This window comes from Dendrobates tinctorius, unplaced genomic scaffold (assembly GCF_039654945.1).
Source record: "Dendrobates tinctorius isolate UK_male_01 unplaced genomic scaffold, ASM3965494v1 ptg000003l, whole genome shotgun sequence".
NCBI lineage: Eukaryota > Metazoa > Chordata > Amphibia > Anura > Dendrobatidae > Dendrobates > Dendrobates tinctorius.
The window spans coordinates 4029101-4048274 of NW_027361671.1; the positions used below are offsets into that span (position 1 = coordinate 4029101).

General features: G+C 42.7%; 1 protein-coding gene across 5 annotated transcripts in view; it reads left to right on the top strand.

Moving 5' to 3' along the window:
* Positions 1-19174, top strand: part of ATG10 (autophagy related 10) — a 253229-nt gene that overhangs the window by 40695 nt on the left and 193360 nt on the right. For 3 of the 5 annotated variants that reach the window (XR_012233603.1, XR_012233561.1, XM_073582474.1), the window contains exons 2-3: positions 6100-6164; positions 15719-15849. Coding sequence is in view for 1 of the 5 variants with exons in the window: in XM_073582474.1 (XP_073438575.1) it covers positions 6100-6164; positions 15719-15849 (196 nt within the window). In the remaining 4 variants the exon portion in view is untranslated. Of the gene's footprint in view, positions 1-6099; positions 6295-15718; positions 15850-19174 lie in introns of those variants that run through there. The other 2 variants (XR_012233601.1, XR_012233594.1) reach the window with 2 other exon arrangements.

Here is a 19174-nt window from a genome sequence, read left to right on the forward strand (position 1 = left end):
TGGTCTACCTATGATGTCAATTACAGGCCTCTCATCTTTTTAAGTGGGAGAACTTGCACAATTGGTAGCTGACTAAATACTTTTTTCCTCATTGTATGTATGGGAGCCTCCCGAATTTCCTCCGATAGATGATGTTTGAAGAGAGCAGGATCCAGCCTGTTTAATGTCAACAGCCAATCCTTTTGTTATGTGCTTAGATAAGCCACTGCCAGAGGAATCGGCAAGGCCAAATATAGAGACAATTGTGTCGCCATTCTGTTTTTTTTATTGCTTGTTAGGGTATAGTCAGACAGTGACAGTGCAGCTACCTCCATGCAGCCGAAACTCCAGCCTCCACAATGGTCAATTGCTGCATGATTTTGTTGCACAACTGCACAGGTTGGCACAGCCTCGGCAATTTTGGTATTGCACCCCAACACCACCATCTGGTCATATCTTTAGACAATCACTTGATTTTGCAGGTGATCAGGTATTTCACCATAAAAATCTGCTGCTGATTGTAATGACGAGTTTGACACTCCTGGTTTTCGAAAACATATGCTGATGAAATACTGATCAAAAATACTGATGTGTGAATGAGGTGTAAGGCTATGTACACACGTTGTCTATTGCTTGCTGCAAAATAAGTTAACTGGGAACATGTCAATCAGCTTATTCTGATTATTGAAACTCTCATCTTCTGTATTCTAAACTTGTCTCATATTATTTATTACCAAAATTCAGTTTAATTTTCATGTGATGCAATGAAATACATTTGCAAAAATGCAAAAGTGTCCATATCCTTTAAACGGTGTTTGTCATGATGATTCTTCTGTGAAGCCAATGTTTAGCTGGCATTCATAGGAGACCATGATTTTCACTATACATAGCAATGCTGATGCACTGCTATGTACAGTACAAGTGATCAGACAATCGCAACTTCAAGTCAAGGGGTATTGAATACAATAAAAAGTTAGAAAAAAGTTTTTCAAAATGTGAAAAATTAAAAAAAGCTCAAGTTCAAATCACCCCCCTTATACTCCATTAAAAATTAAACAGTTAAAAAAAGTATATCAAAGCGTTCAGAAAACAGCGTAATGAGAAAATAAATGAAAGCACCAGAATTACATTATTTGGCCTGCCACAATAACTGCAATAAAAAAGCAATAAGAGACAATCAAAACATCACATCTATTTCAAAATGGCATCAGTAAAAACGTCAGCCCAGGACGCAAAAAATAAGTACTCACACTGCCCCATATCTTGAAAAATTGAAACATTACAGGTCTCAGAATGTGGAGACACATGTAAAGGTGTTTGTTTGTTTTTTTCTTTTTTTTACAAACTTCAGAATTGTTTTCACCAAGTAAATTTAAAAAAAAAAATGTATATACTGTATATGTATGTATATATTGAATGACATCGTTCACTTTATTTTGTGTTGCACTCGAAAGCGGGAATAAAAAATCAAGCGTGAATTTTTTTTTTCCATTTACAGGTCAGTACGATTATGCTGACACCAAAATCTATCTATCTATCTATCTATCTATCTATCTATCTATCTATCTATCTGTCTACAAAATTGTTGGTACCCCTTGTTTAATGACAGAAATACCCACAATGGTCACAGAAATAACTTGAATCTGACAAAGTTAATACTACCGTATATACTCGAGTATAAGCTGACCCGAGTATAAGCCGACCCCCCTAATTTTGCCACAAAAAACTGGGAAAACTTATTGACTCGTGTATAAGCCGAGGGTGCACAGTGAGTGGCCTCAGTTATCTAAACAGTATGTGGCCCCTGTTATGCTGCACAGTGAGTGGCCCCTGTTACGCTGCACAGTGAGTGGCCCCTGTTATGCTGCACAGTGTGTGGCCCCTGTTATGCTGCTGCTGCCCCTGACTCCCTTACAAAAAAAAACAAAAAACCTGTATACTCACCTCCGTCGCTGCCCCTGCTCATCAGCGTTGCGCTCTGCAGTGACTGTGCAGGCAGAGAGCGATAGCGCTCTCTGACCTGAATGTCACTGCAGAGGACGCAAGACAGCAGAGCGCAGGGACAGGTGACTATGCCTCCCAACCCCCCCTTCATACTCACCGGGTCCTGGCGCTTGTCTCTGCAGCTCCTCTGCTTGTTCCATATTGTCAGCGATGCTCTCTTCCTGGTTCAGCGGTCACGTGGTACCCGCTCATTAAATATGCGCATATTTAATGAGCGGGTGCCATTTGACAGCTGAAGCAGGAAGAGAGCAGCGCCGACATACATGGAACAAGCAGAGGAGCTGCAGGGAAGGGTGAGTATGATCTGACACCCCCGCTCCCCCTTCCCCGGCCGACCCCCGGTATATGACTCGTGTATAAGCCGAGAGGGGGACTTTCAGCCCCAAAAAATGGGCTGAAAATCTATGCTTATACACGAGTATATACGGTAAATAAAAAATCTCTGAAAATGAACAAATGAAAGCCAGAAATTGTTCTTCAATCAAGCTTCCACGGAATTTAAAAAAAAAAAATAAAACTCATTAAATAGACCTGGACAGAAATGATGTTACCCCTGAAAATAATGTGACAAAAGGGACATGTTAAATCAAGTTGTGTCCACTAATTAGTATCACAGGTGTCTACAATCTTGGAATCAGTGCGTAGGCCTGTATATAGGGCTATAGATACTTATTGTGCTGTTTGGTGACACGGTGTGTATCACACTCAACATGGACCAGAGGAAACGAAGGAAAGCATTGTCTCAGAAAATTAGAAAGAAAACTATAGACAAACATGGTAAAAGTTATAAGACCATCTCCAAGCAGCTTGATGTTCCTGTGACTACAGTTGCAGATATTATTCAGAAATTTAAGATCCATGGGACTGTAGCCAACCTTCCTGGACATGGCCGCAGGAGGAAAATTGATGACAAATCAGAGACGGATAATACGAATGGTAGCAAAAGAGCCCAGAAAAACTTCTAAACAGATTAAAAGTGAACTTCAAGCTCAAGGAACGTCAGTGTCAGATCACACCTTCCGTCATTGTATGAGCCAAAGTGGACTTCATGGGAGACGACCAAGGAGGACACCATTGTTGAAAAAAAAATTATAAAAAAGCCAGATTGGAATTTGCCAAACTACATGTTGACAAGCCACAAAGCTTTTGGGAGAATTTCCTATGGACAGATGAGACAAAAATGGAACTTTTTGGCAAGGCACATCACAGACGGAAAAATGAAGCATATCAATAAAAGAAAACTGTCCCTACTGTGAAACATGGAGGAGAGGAGACTATGTTATGTTCTGGGGCAGATTTGCTGCATGTGGCACAAGGTGTCTAAAATCTGTGCAGGGTACAATGAAATCTCAAGACCATCAAGGGATTCTAGAGAGAAATGTGCTGCCCAGTGTCAGAAAGCTTGGTGTCAGTTGCAGGTCATGGGTCTTGCAACAGGATATTGACCCAAAACACACAGCTAAAAACACCCAACACACACTGTATACGCCGAACGCCACACACACTCTATACGCCGTACGCATCACACACACACACTCGATACAACCAGCGGAACACCGTCGCACTGCGCCTGCACGATTTCCGCACAGGCGCAGTGAATCATTCAGATGATCACCGGCGGCAGATGCACAACATGTCTACAGGCATTAAAGGGGTTTTCCCACGAATGAAGGTTTATTTTAAAAATTGTCTTTGTCTGACAGAGTACAGCGCATACCACATCTCTTGGGCAGGGGAGGAAGAAAAAGACAATACTGACATTACAGCAGTGAATCACAGAAGATTCATTTTGTGAGGTAAAATATTTCACTGACTGTTTTTAAACAATATTTTACCTCACAAAATGTATCCTCTGCGATCTCCTGCTGTAATGTCGGTATTGTCTTTTTCTTCCTCCCCTGCCCAGGAGCTAAGGTATGTTCTGTACACAGTCAGACACGGGGAAGACAGCACAAACCGGACAGCACATGAGGGGAGAACACAGCACAGGAAGGAGAGAGACAGCAGACAAGGGGATACCACATGTGGTAGACAGGTCAAAGAAGAGAGCACAGATGGGAGAAGTCAGCACATGGGGAAAGAGAGAGTGGATAGGTGGGTGAGCACATGGAGGAGATATTCTCAACGCTGCAAAGCCTGCCCCCATCGTTGGAGTCGTGCTTTAAATGTAAGTCACCTGCGTCCGGTCATATACTCACCCTCCGGCGTCTTCACTGGTTTTCAGTGCGGCGCCGCTCCGATCCCCCGGCACCGTCTTGTGAGTGCATCTTCTGACTAGCCGAAACTTAGAAGCTACGTCATAAGCTCTCAGTGCAAGTATATGAGAGCCAGAATGAGGCCAGATCGAGGCTCTCATAGACTTACATTGATTAGTGACCTTTGTCCCACCTTCAAACACTGGAGCAGCTGACAGGTCACAAGCTGCAGGAGATGGACCAGAGCGGTGGCAAAAACAGATGTAAACGCCGGAAGGTGAGTACCAGACAGGGGGCAGGAGACTTGGATTTTCAGCAACACTCAAGAGGTGTGATAAAAAAAGCCCACTGGAATGGTGCTTTGAATATCAGGGGCTAAAGTGAAAGTTGGATGTGTGTGACAGCTTGCATTCCCAACTCTCACTTTAAGGCCACATTCACACGTTCAGTATTTGGTCAGTGTTTTACATCAATATTTATAATCTCAAAAAATTGCTAAAATCTAAATAAATTATTTGTGTTTGTAAAAGATTTTTTTTCTTTTTTTTAAACAGCAGACAAAAAGGCAGCAACACTTACCTGCCCAGATCTAGGAACAAATGCACTGCAGGGTGCAGCCAGACCATAAAGCAAGATGTTAGCAACACAGGTGCCAAATACTAGATTAACAACCACTCTCCACCTACCCATTCCTGGAGGGGGTGACTGCCCAGTACACAATTGCACAATAAAGGCCCGCATCGGGTGTTGTTCACACAACGGAACTGCATAGTGTCTGGTTCACAGCCTATTATTTAAGCCCCTACTATTCGATTAAGCGGGCTGGCCAGCATACCCTCAATGCATCCCAGTGTGAACACCCCTCATACGAGACCAGACGTGTCTGGGCTCTGCTGCACCCCGAAAAATATAGTGCAAAAAATACAAATTTAGTTAGGTATTAGCTGATATTTTGGCCAAAATGCGTGAGCCAGTAACCTGCGCCAAAGGTCCCCACGCTTACGGGTCCCTACACTGAACTAAATAGCAAAGCCACTAAAGAAGACTCAAAGTCTTTTTGTAAAAGACCCAAACTATAAAATGTGCATGTTATTTATCAAATTCAGTGAGCAAAATAAAAAACACCCCAAAAAACAATGTAATCACTGTTTTACGTCACGTCTCACTAAAGAAGGAATAAAAAGTGATTAAAAAGTCACTTTCAATAAAAACTAAAATTCGTCCTTCAAAAAATGTGCATTCATGTGGTTCTAACAACAGAATAAATAAAAGGACTATGTCTCGCAGAATAAAAAAAAAGTTAATTTGTCACTTATGCCACATAGTTAATGTAAAAAATATAGGTATGTGGATTTACTATGGCATTTACTATTATTTTTTGTAATTTAGAATTTATTTTTAGATTAAGAGTAGGAAAATTGTCCTTGCTACCAGAAGCACAGAATGTAAAATTAAACATGACAGCCAAAGGTTTGAGAAGTGTTTAAGATTATCACATTGTTAAGGAAAATGATCAAAATAATTCAATTAAGTTTGAAATGTTGAATGCTAGATACACCCAGTGCTCACTAAGCTCTTCTGAATGTAAGGTGTACTTTGTTAAGCTTTTCTCACTCTCAAAAGCTTAAACTTGTAGCCTTTTGGATTTGAGGGGATCTGTTGTAGATATGTTAGGATAATTGACTTTGTTTTGCAGTGTGATAGTGTCTGACTGCCTTGTACTTATCTTCTGGATGTATATATGCCTTTTATGCCCTTTGTGACCTGTATCTCCTTGTCAAATAAATAAGAACTATCATCTGTCACTTAATAAGCAGTATGGATGCACACATCCCCTCAGCAAAGCATCCTAGCAGCTAAGCATCTATAAAAAGCAGTTAATCCATTGCAAGGAATTAACATCCATCTTCTCTCTTCACAGGTACAATGCTACACCTCTGATTGCTCTCTCATCTGCTGCCTATCACCCTGCAATATATTTTAATGGTACAACTCTACACCTCTGCTTGCTGTCTCATCTGCTGCCTATCACTCTGCAATATATTTTAATGGTACAACTCTACACCTCTGCTTGCTGTCTCATCTGCTGCCTATCACCCTGGAATATATTTTAATGGTATAGAACATAGAACTCTGGTTGCTTGCTGAATCATTGCTATAATTCACCTGTTGCATTGTACTTAATACTCATTGCTGTATATCCATGGCTGGGGTCACTGTATCATCTTGGGACAGGTTTTATAGCATAAAGATGGAGCTAGGACTAGTGTCTTTGATCATCTATCCACCCCTGGTGTGTTAGAGCAGCTGCTAAATTATCCCAAACCAGCTCCCACAATATCTCTCTCCTGACCCTGTAGTGTGGCCTATAAATTTTGAATCATTCTAAGGGGGGGCACGCATCCCCTCAGCAAAGCATCCCAGCAGTTAAGCATCTAGAAAAAGCAGTTAATCCATGGCGGTAAGTCAGGGCAGGAGACAGGTAGCCCACACTTTGCTCTCACTCTTATCCTTGTGCTTTATTTCTATCCTCCTGTGTTCCCTTGCCATCCAAATTCACCGCCCCATCCCCCTCCTTCACGACTCATACACATCAGCCCCTCTATACTTCCCTCTCTCCATATACAGCTCCCATGCACTTCTCACCTTCCTTAAAAACCTCAGCCCATCTTGCCCAAACACATCGCACACAAAATTTCTTACAATTCCAATAACTACTTGCTCTTTATCTTTCTACTCCTACTGATTTCGGGGGACATCTCCCCCAACCCTGGTCCACCATCTCTTAACCCCTACCCTACCTCACATCGAAACCTTACAAACCTTATTAATATTAGTTTTACTCCTTCATCTCCTTCTTTTAATTTTGCCCTCTGGAATCCATTGTCTGTACGTAACAAACTTCTTTTCCTGCACAATTACTTTCTGAACAACTTTCTTAATCTGTTGGCCCTCACTGAAACCTGGATTCAGGATTCTTACAGTCTCCCCTGCTGCCATTTCCGATGGTGGCTTACAATTCTCCCATTCCCCGAGACCCACAAACAGACTTGATGGTGGAGTCGGCATACTCCTGTCCCGACCGTGCACTTTCCCGGTCATCCCCCCAGTTCCAGCACTCTCATTTTCCCTTCTTTTGAGGTCCACACCATCAAGCTCTTCCGTCCCCTCTCCCTCAGAGTAGCAGTCAAATACCGGCCCCCAGGCTCACGCACCCACTTCCTTGACCGTTTCTCTTCCTGGCTGCCACTCTTCATGTCCTCAGAACTCCAACACCTATCTTGGGAGTCTTCAACATGCCCATTAACAGCCCCTCTTCCACATTTGCATGCCAGCTTCTATCATTAACCACTTCTCTCAGCCTCACAGCTCTCAAAATCTGAAACACACAAAGACGGTAACACCCTTGACCTGGTCTGTTCAATCTCCTACCTAGATAACTCACCGCTTCCCCTCTCTAACCACAACATTCTCTCCTTCACGCTCTCAAATCTTCGGCCACCCCAGCACACGCCTACCTACCACACATTCAGAAATCAACAAATCATTAACCCTCATACACTTTCAAACTCCCTACTCTCATCACTGTCCCCAATCTCCTCTTTTTCCTCTCCTGATCTTGCTGTATATCACTACGACACTCTTAGAAGCACCCTTGACCAAGTAGCTCCCATCACCCTCAGAACCTCCAAACACACAGTAAAACAGCCCTGGCTCACATCGCAAACTCGATTTCTCCAGCGATGCTCTAGGAGTGCTGAACGCTTATGGAGGAAAACTCGCACACCAGAAGACTTGATCCACTTCAAATTTATGTTAAGAACCTTTAACTAAGCCCTTCACCTCGCCAAAAAGACCTACTTTACCACCCTGATCTCACTATCCAACAACCCCAAAAAACTTTTTGACACCTTTCACTTTCTCCTCAGGCCAAAGCACAAGCCCTCATCACAGACATTTGTGCTGATTACCTGGCCTCCCACTTTATAGAGAACATAGATAATATCCGCCAGGAAATCTCCCAGCCACCAGCTGCTGTGACTCCCATCTCTCCCTGCATTTCCCGTGGCTCACTCTCCACATTTGATCCCATCACAGAAAAAGACGTCTCTAGGCTCCTCTCTTCTTCTCGTCCGACTACATGCACTACTGACCCCATTCCCTCACATCGCCACCAGTCTCTCCAGTTATCACAACTCACCTAACTACAATCTTTAATCTCTCCCTCTTCTCGGGTATTTTACCCTCCTCCTTCAAACACTAACATTACTCCATTATTAAAGAAACCCGCTCTCAACCCATCCTGCATAAACAACTACAGACCAGTCTCCATTCTCCCCTTTATCTCTAAACTCTTGTCCCACGGTCTCCAGCATCTGCTTCAGCGGTCACGTGATACCGCTCATTAAAGACATGAATATGCACATATTCATGTCTTTAACCCCTTCATGACCTTTGACGCCACGTAGGCGTCATGAAAAGCCGTGCCAGAACGACCCATGACGCCTATGTGGCGTCATGACTTTAAAGCCCCCCTGTGGGTCGGGTGAAAGGTCACCCGACCCGCAGATACAGGGGGCTTTGTTCTTCACCACAGGGGGCGTGGCTTCGCCCCCACGTGGCTACGGTCGCTCTGATTGGCTGTTTCACTTTTAACAGCCAATCAGAGCGATAGTAATATTTCATCAATGAAAATTGATGAAATATTACAATCCATCCATGGTCGATGCTGCAGTGGCATCGGACATGGCTGGAGACCGTGATCCAACCCCCCCACCGGCTCACGGGGCCGATCGGCCCCCGATACCGACTGACGGCGGCAATGTGCCGCCGCCGTCATCATCGGCTCCCCTCCCCCTTCTCTGTGCTCCCCCCACCTTCCGACCCCACCCCCGGTACCTCTGATGTCCCTCTCCGCCTCCCGATGTCCCACGGTCCCGGACCATGGGCGCCGCCATCTTGAAAATGGTGGGCGCATGCGCAGTCCGCCCGCCGGCTGCAATTTCCCTTCATTCTACTTTGATCACTGTAATAAACTCTCACAGTGATCAAAATAGAATGAAAAGTAAATACCCCCCCCCCTGTTTATCACCCCCATAGGCAGGATCAACTAATAAAATAAAGAAATTGTTTTTATTTTTATTTTTCCATTAGGGTTAGGGTTGGAAAGAGGGTTAGGGTTGGAAAGAGGGTTAGGGTTAGGGTTGGAAATAGGGTTAGGGTTGGAAATAGGGTTAGGGTTGGAAAGAGGGTTAGGGTTGGAAAGAGGGTTAGGGTTGGAAAGAGGGTTAGGGTTGGAAATAGGGTTAGGGTTGGAAATAGGGTTAGGGTTGGAATTTGGGTTAGGGATGGAATTAGGGTTAGAGTGGAATTAGGGTTAGGGTTGGAATTAGGGTTGGAATTAGAGTTAGGGTTGGAATTGGGGTTAGGGTTGGAATTAGGGTTACGGATAGGGTTAGGGGTGTGTTGGGGTTAGGGTTATGGTTAGGGTTGAGATTAGGGTTAGGGATGTGTTGGGGTTAGGGTTGTGGTTAGGGGTGTGTTGGGGTTAGGGTTGGAGTTAGAATTGAGGGGTTTCCACTGTTTAGGCACATCAGGGGGTCTCTAAACGCGGCATGGTGCAACCATTGATACCAGCCAATTTTGCGTTCAAAAAGTCAAACGGTGCTCCCTCCTTTCCAAGCCCCGACGTGTACCCAAACAGTGGTTTACCCCAACATATGGGGTATCGGCGTACTCAGGAAAAATTGCACAACAACTTTGGTGGTCTAATTTCTCCTGTTACCCTTGGGAAAATAAAAAATTGGGGGCTAAAAAATTATTTTTTTGGAAAAGAAATGATTTTTTTATTTTCACGTCTCTGCATTATAAACATCTGTGAAGCACTTGGGGGTTCCAAGTGCTCACCAGACATCTAGATAAGTTCCTTGGAAGGTCTAGTTTCCAAAATAGGGTCACTTGTGGGGGTTTCTACTGTTTAGGCACATCAGGGGCTCTGCAAACGTAACGACGACCGCAGACCTTTCCATCAAAGTCTGCATTTCAAAATGTCACTACTTCCATTCTCAGCCCTTACGTGCGCCCAAACAATGGTTCCTCCCCACATATGGGGTATCAGCGTACTCAGGACAAACTGGACAACAACTTTTGGGGTCCAATTTCTCCTGTTACCCTTGGGAAAATAAAAATTTGCGAGCTAAAAAAATCATTTTTTGAGGAAAAAAAATGATTTTTTATTTTCACAGCTTTGCGTTATAAACTTCTGTGAAGCACTTGGGGGTTCAAAGTGCTCACCACACATCTAGATAAGTTCCTTGGGGGGTCTAATTTCCAAAATGGGGTCACTTGTGGGGGGGTTCCACAGTTTAGGTACATCAGGGGCTCTGAAAATGTAACATGACGCCCGCAGACCATTCCATCAAAGTCAGCATTTCATAATGTCACTACTTCCCTTCCGAGCCACGACGTGTACCCAAACAGTGGTCCCCACCCACATATGGGGTATCAGCGTACTCAGGACAAACTGGACAAGAACTTTTGGGGTCCAATTTATCCTGTTACCCTTGTGAAAAAAACAATGTGAGCTAAAAATCTTTTTTTTTTTGAGGAAAAAAAATGATTTTTTATTTTCACAGCTTTGCGTTATAAACTTCTGTGAAGCACTTGGGGGTTCAAAGTGCTCACCACACATCTAGATAAGTTCCTTGGGGGGTCTAATTTCCAAAATGGGGTCACTTGTGGGGGGGTTCCACAGTTTAGGTACATCAGGGGCTCTGAAAATGTAACATGACGCCCGCAGACCATTCCATCAAAGTCAGCATTTCATAATGTCACTACTTCCCTTCCGAGCCCCGACGTGTGCCCAAACAGTGGTCCCCACCCACATATGGGGTACCAGCGTACTCAGGACAAACTGATCAACAACTTTTGGGGTCCAGTTTCTCCTGGTACCCTTGTGAAAATAAAAAATTGTGCACTAAAAATTAATTTTTTGAGTTAAAAAAAATATTTTTTATTTTCACGGCACTGTGTTATAAACTTTTGTGAAGCACTTGGGTGTTCAAAGTGCTCACTATGCATCTAGAAAAGTTCCTTAGGGGGTCTAGTTTCCAAAATGGGGTTATTTGTGGGGGAGCTCCAATGTTTAGGCACACATGTGCTCTCCAAACACGACATGGTGTCCGCTAACGATTAGAGGTAATTTTAACTTCAAAAAGTCAAATGGCGCTCCTTCCCTTCTGAGCCCTGCCGTGCGCCCAAACAGTGGTTCCTCCCCACATATGGGGTATCGGTGTACTCAGAACACATTGCACAACAACTTTTGTGGTCCAGTTTCTCCTGTTACCCTTGCGAAAATAAAAAATAGCGTGCTAAAAAATCATTTTTGAGGAAAAAAAATGATTTTTTTATTTTCACTGCTCTGTGTTATAAACTTCTGTGAAGCACCTGGAGGTTCAAAGTGCTCACTACACATCTAGGTAAGATCCATAAGGGGTCTAGTTTCCAAAATGAGGTCACTTGTGGGGGTTTTTACTGTTAAGGCACACAGGGGCTCTCCAAACCCGACTTGGTGTCCGATAACGATTGGAGCTAATTTTCCATTCAAAAAGTCAAATAGCGCTCCTTCACTTACGGACCCTGTCGTGCGCCCAAACAGTGGTTTATGACGACATATGAGGTATCGATGTATTCAGGAGAAATTGCCCAACAAATTTTAGGATCCATTTTATCCTGTTGCCCATATGTGAAAATGAAAAAACTGAGGCTAAAAGAAAATTTTTGTGAAAAAAAAGTATTTTTTTTTTTACCAATCAATTTGTGAAGCACCTGGGGGTTCAAAGTGATCACTATGCATGTAGATAAGTTACTTGGGGGGTCTAGTTTCCAAAATGGGGTCACTTGTGGGGGATCTCCAATGTTTAGGCACACAGGGGCTCTCCAAACGGGACATGGTGTCCGCTAAATATTCCAGCATGTTTTTCATTCAAAAGTCAAATGGCGCTCCTTCCCTTCTGAGCCCTGCCGTGCGCCCAAACAGTGGTTTATGACCACATATGAGGTATCGATGTACTCAGGAGAAATTGCCCAACAAATTTTAGGATCCATTTTATCCTGTTGCCCATGTGAAAATGAAAAAATTGATGCTAAAAGAAAATTTTTGTTGTAAAAATTAAAATGTCCATTTTTTCTTTCCACGTTGCTTTAGTTCCTGCGAAACACCTGAAGGGTTAATAATCTTCTAGAATGTAGTTTTGAGTAGCTTGAGGGGTGCAGTTTTTAGAATGGTGTCACTTTTGGGTATTTTCTGCCATATAGACCCCTCAAAGTGACTTCAAATGTGAGGTGGTCCCTAAAAAAAATGGTTTTGTAAATTTTGTTGTAAAAATGAAAAATCGCTGGTCAACTTTTAACCCTTATAACTTCCTAACAAAAAAAAATTTGTTTCCAAAATTGTGCTGATGTAAAGTAGACATGTGGGAAATGTTATTTAGTAACCACTTTGTGTCACATAACTCTCTGGTTTAACAGAATAAAAATTCAAAATATGAAAATTGCGAAATTTTCTAAATTTTTACCAAATTTCTGATTTTTTCACAAATAAACGCAAAAATTATCGACCTAAATTTACCACTAACATGAAGCCCAATATGTCATGAAATAACATTCTCAGAATCGCTAGGATCCGTTGAAGAGTTCCTGAGTTATTACCTCATAAAGGGACGCTGGTCAGAATTGCAAAAAATGGCCAGGTCATTAAGGTCAAAATAGGCTGGGTCATGAAGGGGTTAATGAGCGGTATCACGTGACCGCTGAAGGCAGGCACCGGAGACCGTGGGAGAACGGGGCTGCAGAGGCAACGTCAGGAGGGGGTGAGTTTATGCGATATTCAACTGTCCCCGTTCCCACACTGCTCGCCGCTGTCTGCCGCGTCCTCCTGTCAGTGATGTTCAGGTCAGAGGGCGCAGTGACTTTGTTAGTGCGCGCCGCGCCCTCTGCTGCCTGAACGTCACTGAGAGATGCAGCGACACCGGCACCTGGCCCCCAGCGACGGAGCGGTAAGTATGTCATTTTTTTTATTTGTAGCAGCAGCAGCATATGGGGATTATTCTATGGGGCATCTTATGGGGGTATATTCTATGGAGCATCTTATGGGGGCATTTTCTGTGGAGCTTCTTATGGGGCCTATTCTGTGGAGCAACTTATGGGGGCATATTCTATGGAGCATCTTATGGGGTCCTATTCTATGGAGCATCTTATGGGGCATATTCTGTGGAGCATCTTATGGGGGCATAATGTATGGAACATCTTATGGGGCATTCTATGGAGCATCTTATGGGGCCATTATTAACCTTTATGGAGCATTATATGGGGTGTATTTTGTATGGAGCATCTTATGGGGCCCTTCATGAACTGTATGGAGCATTTTATGGGGCTCCTGGTTCAATATGGATATTCAAAAACATTTAACCTACTGATATCTCAATTAATTTTACTTTTATTGGTATCTATTTTTTTTTTAAAATTTACCAGTAGCTGCTGAATTTTCCACCCTTATACGCGAGTCAATAAGTTTTCCCAGTTTTTTGTGGCAAAATTAGGGGGGGGTCGGCTTATACACGGGTTGGCTTATACACGAGTATATACAGTACATTGTTCCAGATCTGTCATTGCAAAGTGAAAATATACCGTCTTTAAGATTGGTGTAAAAATTACCGCTATAATATTGCTGATTGCACAATCAAGTCAAACCTGCAATAACTTACCTGGCATGCTCACCTACCATCCCAGGCCCCCGCCTAATAAAGCTGGTTGGGTTCCTAACCTATGTGCACAGTTCCTCTTTCAGCCAGGAAAGTCATTTGACTGTTGCAGCAAATCACTGGCTGCTGCAATGACTAACTTATCCATTCGACCAGGACAGGAAGTACAGAGACTCGCAAAGGATAGGGAGAGCACTTGTAGGGAATTAGCAGGGAACCAGTAGGTGAGTACGCTCTTTATTTTATTAGACCGTGCTGCGTAATTATTTAAAAGATGTGAAAATCTCTTTTAAAGGGAATCTGTCACCCCGTTTTTGAGATATCATATAATGATATCATTCAATTGTGTGTCATATAAGGATTCTCTTAGTACTTTTGCTTCCTCCTGACCCCGCACCTTTCATACATAAATACCTTTTTTATATCGGTTCAGATGTATGTAAACTGCCGCTGTCCGGTCCGATGGGCGGGGCTTATTCAACTGCTCCCCCCTCCCTGTCTTGCTCTACACAAGAAGAAATGCGTAGAGCAAGGCAGGGGGGGGGGGAGCAGGTGAATAAGCCCCGCCCAGCTGACCGGACAGCGGCAGTTTACATACTTCTGAACCGATATAAACAAGGTATTTATGCATGAAAGGTGCGGGGTCAGGGGGAAGCAAAAGTGCTAAGAGAATCCTTATGTGACACACAATTGAATGATATCATTATATGATATCTCAAAAAAATGGGTGACAGATTCCCTTTAAAAGAAAGTGTGAAAGCCATCTCACCAGCATCAAGGTGTACCACAGTCGGGATGGTCCTAACCTCTAGTATTAAAACTTTACTATGTGTCAAAGTGATGTCAGTGTGAATAAGGGCAGAGTAGGGTCGACTCCCGAATAGATACCCAGAAAATGGGAGCTATGGAAACGTTAAGTCCAGCTCCAAAGAAAGGGTGGTCAAACCCCTACCTGTACTGAGTGCAGAAACCTGGTTTCAGCGCTCATCTCTAATTGCGGTGTGATATTTCTTATGTTTAGACAGTGCTCCTCTCTTGCGACACCATAGGAGCAGTGAGAACCACCAACGCAAAAAAAAGTTCTAGATATTAGAGACTACTAACTTCAGAGTAAGTACACTCATAAAGTACCGAACCTGTACTTCAAGCACATAGAGACCAAGTACGAATATTGAATAAGAACAACTGAAGACAGACAATTAAAAAAATGGCTTTAGTGGCCACTTTTGAACAGATAAAAATGGCTGATGAAGTAAATAGGAAACTTTATTAACTTTACATGCTTGGCGTGAAACATTCTTTTAGCGGAGCTGGGAGAAACTGGTGTGAAAACACCAAAAGTTGCGCCAAAATTTAGCAAATTTTCAAAACAATTTCCTTCAGAATTCTGTGAAATTACTTTGATGAATTGAGGTCATAGACTTTACTACTAGGTGGCCTCGTAATGTTGCATTACTTTTTCTTTTGACTTTGCTATTATTGTATGATGACCTGATCAAAGACTGTCATATTGATGCACATTCAGGTATTTTCTGTTGTTCCTTTAGCAAAAGGAAATTTTTTTGTCCATTTAGTTCTGTGATGATAATTGTGTTTTTCTCTTTCTTAAAACCTGACTCCAGATGTTTCAATTTAAACGTTTGACATAGCGAATTCCATATTGGAAAATCTTTCTGTGGATTTTTGAAAAAGAATAAAAGCAGGAAAAATGTTTTGTGACCAGAATCTACTATACCTAATACCTACATTTGATTTCCTTTATCCATTTTGTGTGCATAGATTTCTCCAAAATGGTGACCAAAAGCAGAAATAACTTGATCCTGGGAGAAGACAAATTTAGATACTTCTGCTTTGAATTTTTGAATCACTCTCAAGCTATTGGGGACGGCTGGCAGTGGAGAAATGTTCAGGTAATGTCAGCCTGCTACACAAAATTTTAATATTAAATGTATGGTATAATGTCAGTGAAATAACTATGCAAAGCTGATTTTTCTCTTTGTTTTACATAATTTTTGTTTGCTTGGCTGCACAAAGGATAATAGCTGCTCAGAACTATGTCTTTGTGTTCATATCACATTCCAAAAATGATTTTTTTTAATGTCCTCGTATTTTTCTCTTTTGCAAAGTAATTCTCTGTAACATCTGTCTAGACACAAAACTTAGAGCTTTGGTGATAGGCATACATAATTTGGGGCAAAAGATTTATTTTTGGGGGGGCAAAGAGGGGTGCACATTTAAATTTTTTAGCGTTGGGACGGGTGAGTTTATATTTATCAATTCTGTTTATGGGGAATTTTGATACTTATGTAGCAATAGATAGTGTATTACTGTTCATACAATTCATATAATGGTCACGTTAGAATAAGGTACTGTATATACTCGTGTATTAGCCGACCCGAGTATAAGCCGAGGCACCTAATTTTTCCACAAAAAACTGGGAAAACTTATTGACTTAAGTATCAAGCTGGGTATGCATTGTCTGCCGATCCCTATCCTGGTATGCACAGCCCCCTCATCCCTATCCTGGTGTGCATGGTTCCTCATCCCTATCTTGGTATGCATGGTTCCCCACCCCCATCCTTGTATGCATGGTCCCTTCATCCCTATCCTTGTATGTATGGCCATCACATCCCTATCTTGGTATGTATGGTCCCCTCATCCCCATCCTTGTATGCATGGCCTTCTCATTCCTATCCTTGTCTGCATGGCCATCTCATCCCTATCCTGGTATGCATTTTTCCTCATCCCTATCCTTGTATGCATGGTTCCTCATTCCCATCCTTGTATGCATGGCCCCCATGATTAATGCTTAAAAAAAATTAAAAAAATCCTACTTACCTTCCCTGCGCGCCCCTGCAGCATATTGTTTGGGTGCCGGCAGCTCCTGTAGCCAAGTGATCACGTGTCCCCACTCATTAAGGGAATGAATTTTCACCTCTCTCCACGTCTATGGGAGTGTAGAGAGGTGATTATTCATAACTCTTAAGTAGCGCACACCCTTGATAGCCCGACAGCCCCTGGAAGCCGGCGGCTGTGGCTGACACTGTGCGCGCTATAAGAGAATTGAATATTCACTGTCAGCGCAGTGAATATTCATTTCTCTTTAGCGGCGGACACAGTAGTTAGCTGCAGCAGCCGGCTCCTGCCTCCTGTCACATGCTGCTCCGCCACTCCCCCACCATCTTCTGGGATAATGACTTGAGTATGAGCCGAGGGGGGCGTTTTCAGAACAAACAAATGTGCTGAAAAAATCGGCTCATACTCGAATGTATGCAGTATATAATAATTAGGGCAGGATAAAGGCATTTAGACGGTGGTATTAGTCATAGTTCGTACGTTGGCCATGAAGTATATTTCTATTATGAGGTAGCATGATGAAACATCTCAAGGCGCAAAAAAAATTGTGTCACACATATCCATTGGCTGAAAACGTTGCAGATCTCGGAAAATTGCAAAGAAAAATAATTGTTTTAGGATTTCTGAATTTTTTTTCCATCACAAAAAAAAAGAAGACATGTTTGGTATCGCCGTAATCATACTAACTAGAGCTGAGCATATAGCTATAGCACTTGCCGAATAAGCCACAGAGGGAACCCGGCTTCCTGGATCGCATCGGCTGAACAGCTGATCAGCGCCGCAACTGCATGTGTCGCGGCTGTGTGACAGTCACAGCACATGCATGGAGAGCAAAACAGACAGCTTGTCCATGCCTGTGCTCTGACTGTCACTCAGCTGCGGCGGCGATCAATCGTTCAGTCGGTGCGATCCAGGAAGCCGGGTTCAGGCTGTATCTTATTCGGCAAGCGAGCGATATAGCTTGCTGAATAAGAGGGGAACTGAAGAAATTCGCTCAATTCTAATATTAACCTGGAGAATCATATTGGCATGTCATTTTTACTGTGTATTGAAGGCTGTCAAAAAACCCCCAAAAATACATTTGTGGAATTGCATTTTTTCCCCGGTTTTTAGTACATCACTTGATAAAATGGATGCTGTGTTTCAAAAGTACATCTCGTCCTGCAAAAAACAAGGCCTCATAGGGCTAGGTCGATAGAAAATAAAAAATCTATGGCTCTTGGAAGAATAACATAAAAAAACAAAAAGCGCAAAAACAGAAAATTGCCTGGTTGGTAAGGTGTTAAAGGTAAAGCAATAACTTCTGTAGTTTTTACGCCATTCAGGCTGTGTGCACACGACGCGGTCTGCGTGTTGTTTGTGTGTAAAGCGGAGAGCACATGGACAGCACAATATTAATCAATGTATTAATTCCCACAAATGTATTTCCACACGGACTAACAGTCTCTGTGTTAAAAAAAAATCACTGCTTGCGCCAGAGTCACCTGAATAAAAAACCCCACATGCAATCCGGACACCTTCCAGATCGTATCTGTATTTAATGGAGCCATTGCAAAGAATATATTTTTTAAACATGTGACATATGAATTGTGGCGGATGATATACAGATGTGAAAACAGAACACAAGGATGAAAAATCGTCAGCTTTTTCTGGATGAAATACAGACAGTTTTTCGACCGCTCATGTGAGCTTATGAAGACAATGATATAACGGACATGAAAACCCCCAGATCAGCCAAAAACCGCTGCACTTCATCCTCTCCTCACACCCAAAGGAGGTCAAGGAAGGGAACTGGAATTGCTCATATTTTATTTGGAGATCCATCGGTATAAAGGGGAGAATTTAGGCTGATCTAGAAAGCTTGTGTATAATGACAATTTATATGTGAAAATGTGGCTATAAAATATCATATAATCCTCCCTCTTCACAAGCAGCTTTTTTTTTTCTGTTTCATGAGCTTTCTAATGTGAGTGGTGAGCAGCAGCCATAGACTTCGTGTTCCCGCAGTGGATTTTTGATGTTACTTTCCATGTCTCCATGGTTACATTTCTGAAACGTCTACAATTTGCGCTCTTCACATTTCTTATTAGCACACTTTTGGTTCAGCAATGTTCTTATACATGCCTATTACCAAAGTGCTGCCATTACTAATGGTATGATGGCGTATAGACGTGAGAGTGACAATCCCTGCTCGTACGCCCTTCTGTTATGGGCTAAAGCAGGCATCTGCTGCGGAGAATGGCTCCTGCCCTGTAAGACGTGGTGGGACCATGTTACTAAAGAAACATTATACATGTGCAAGTGCAAAAACTAGGGTATAGTAAGTAAATGGCATGAAACCCAGTGCACTGGGGAGGCAGGGGTTTTATCACTTAAGTA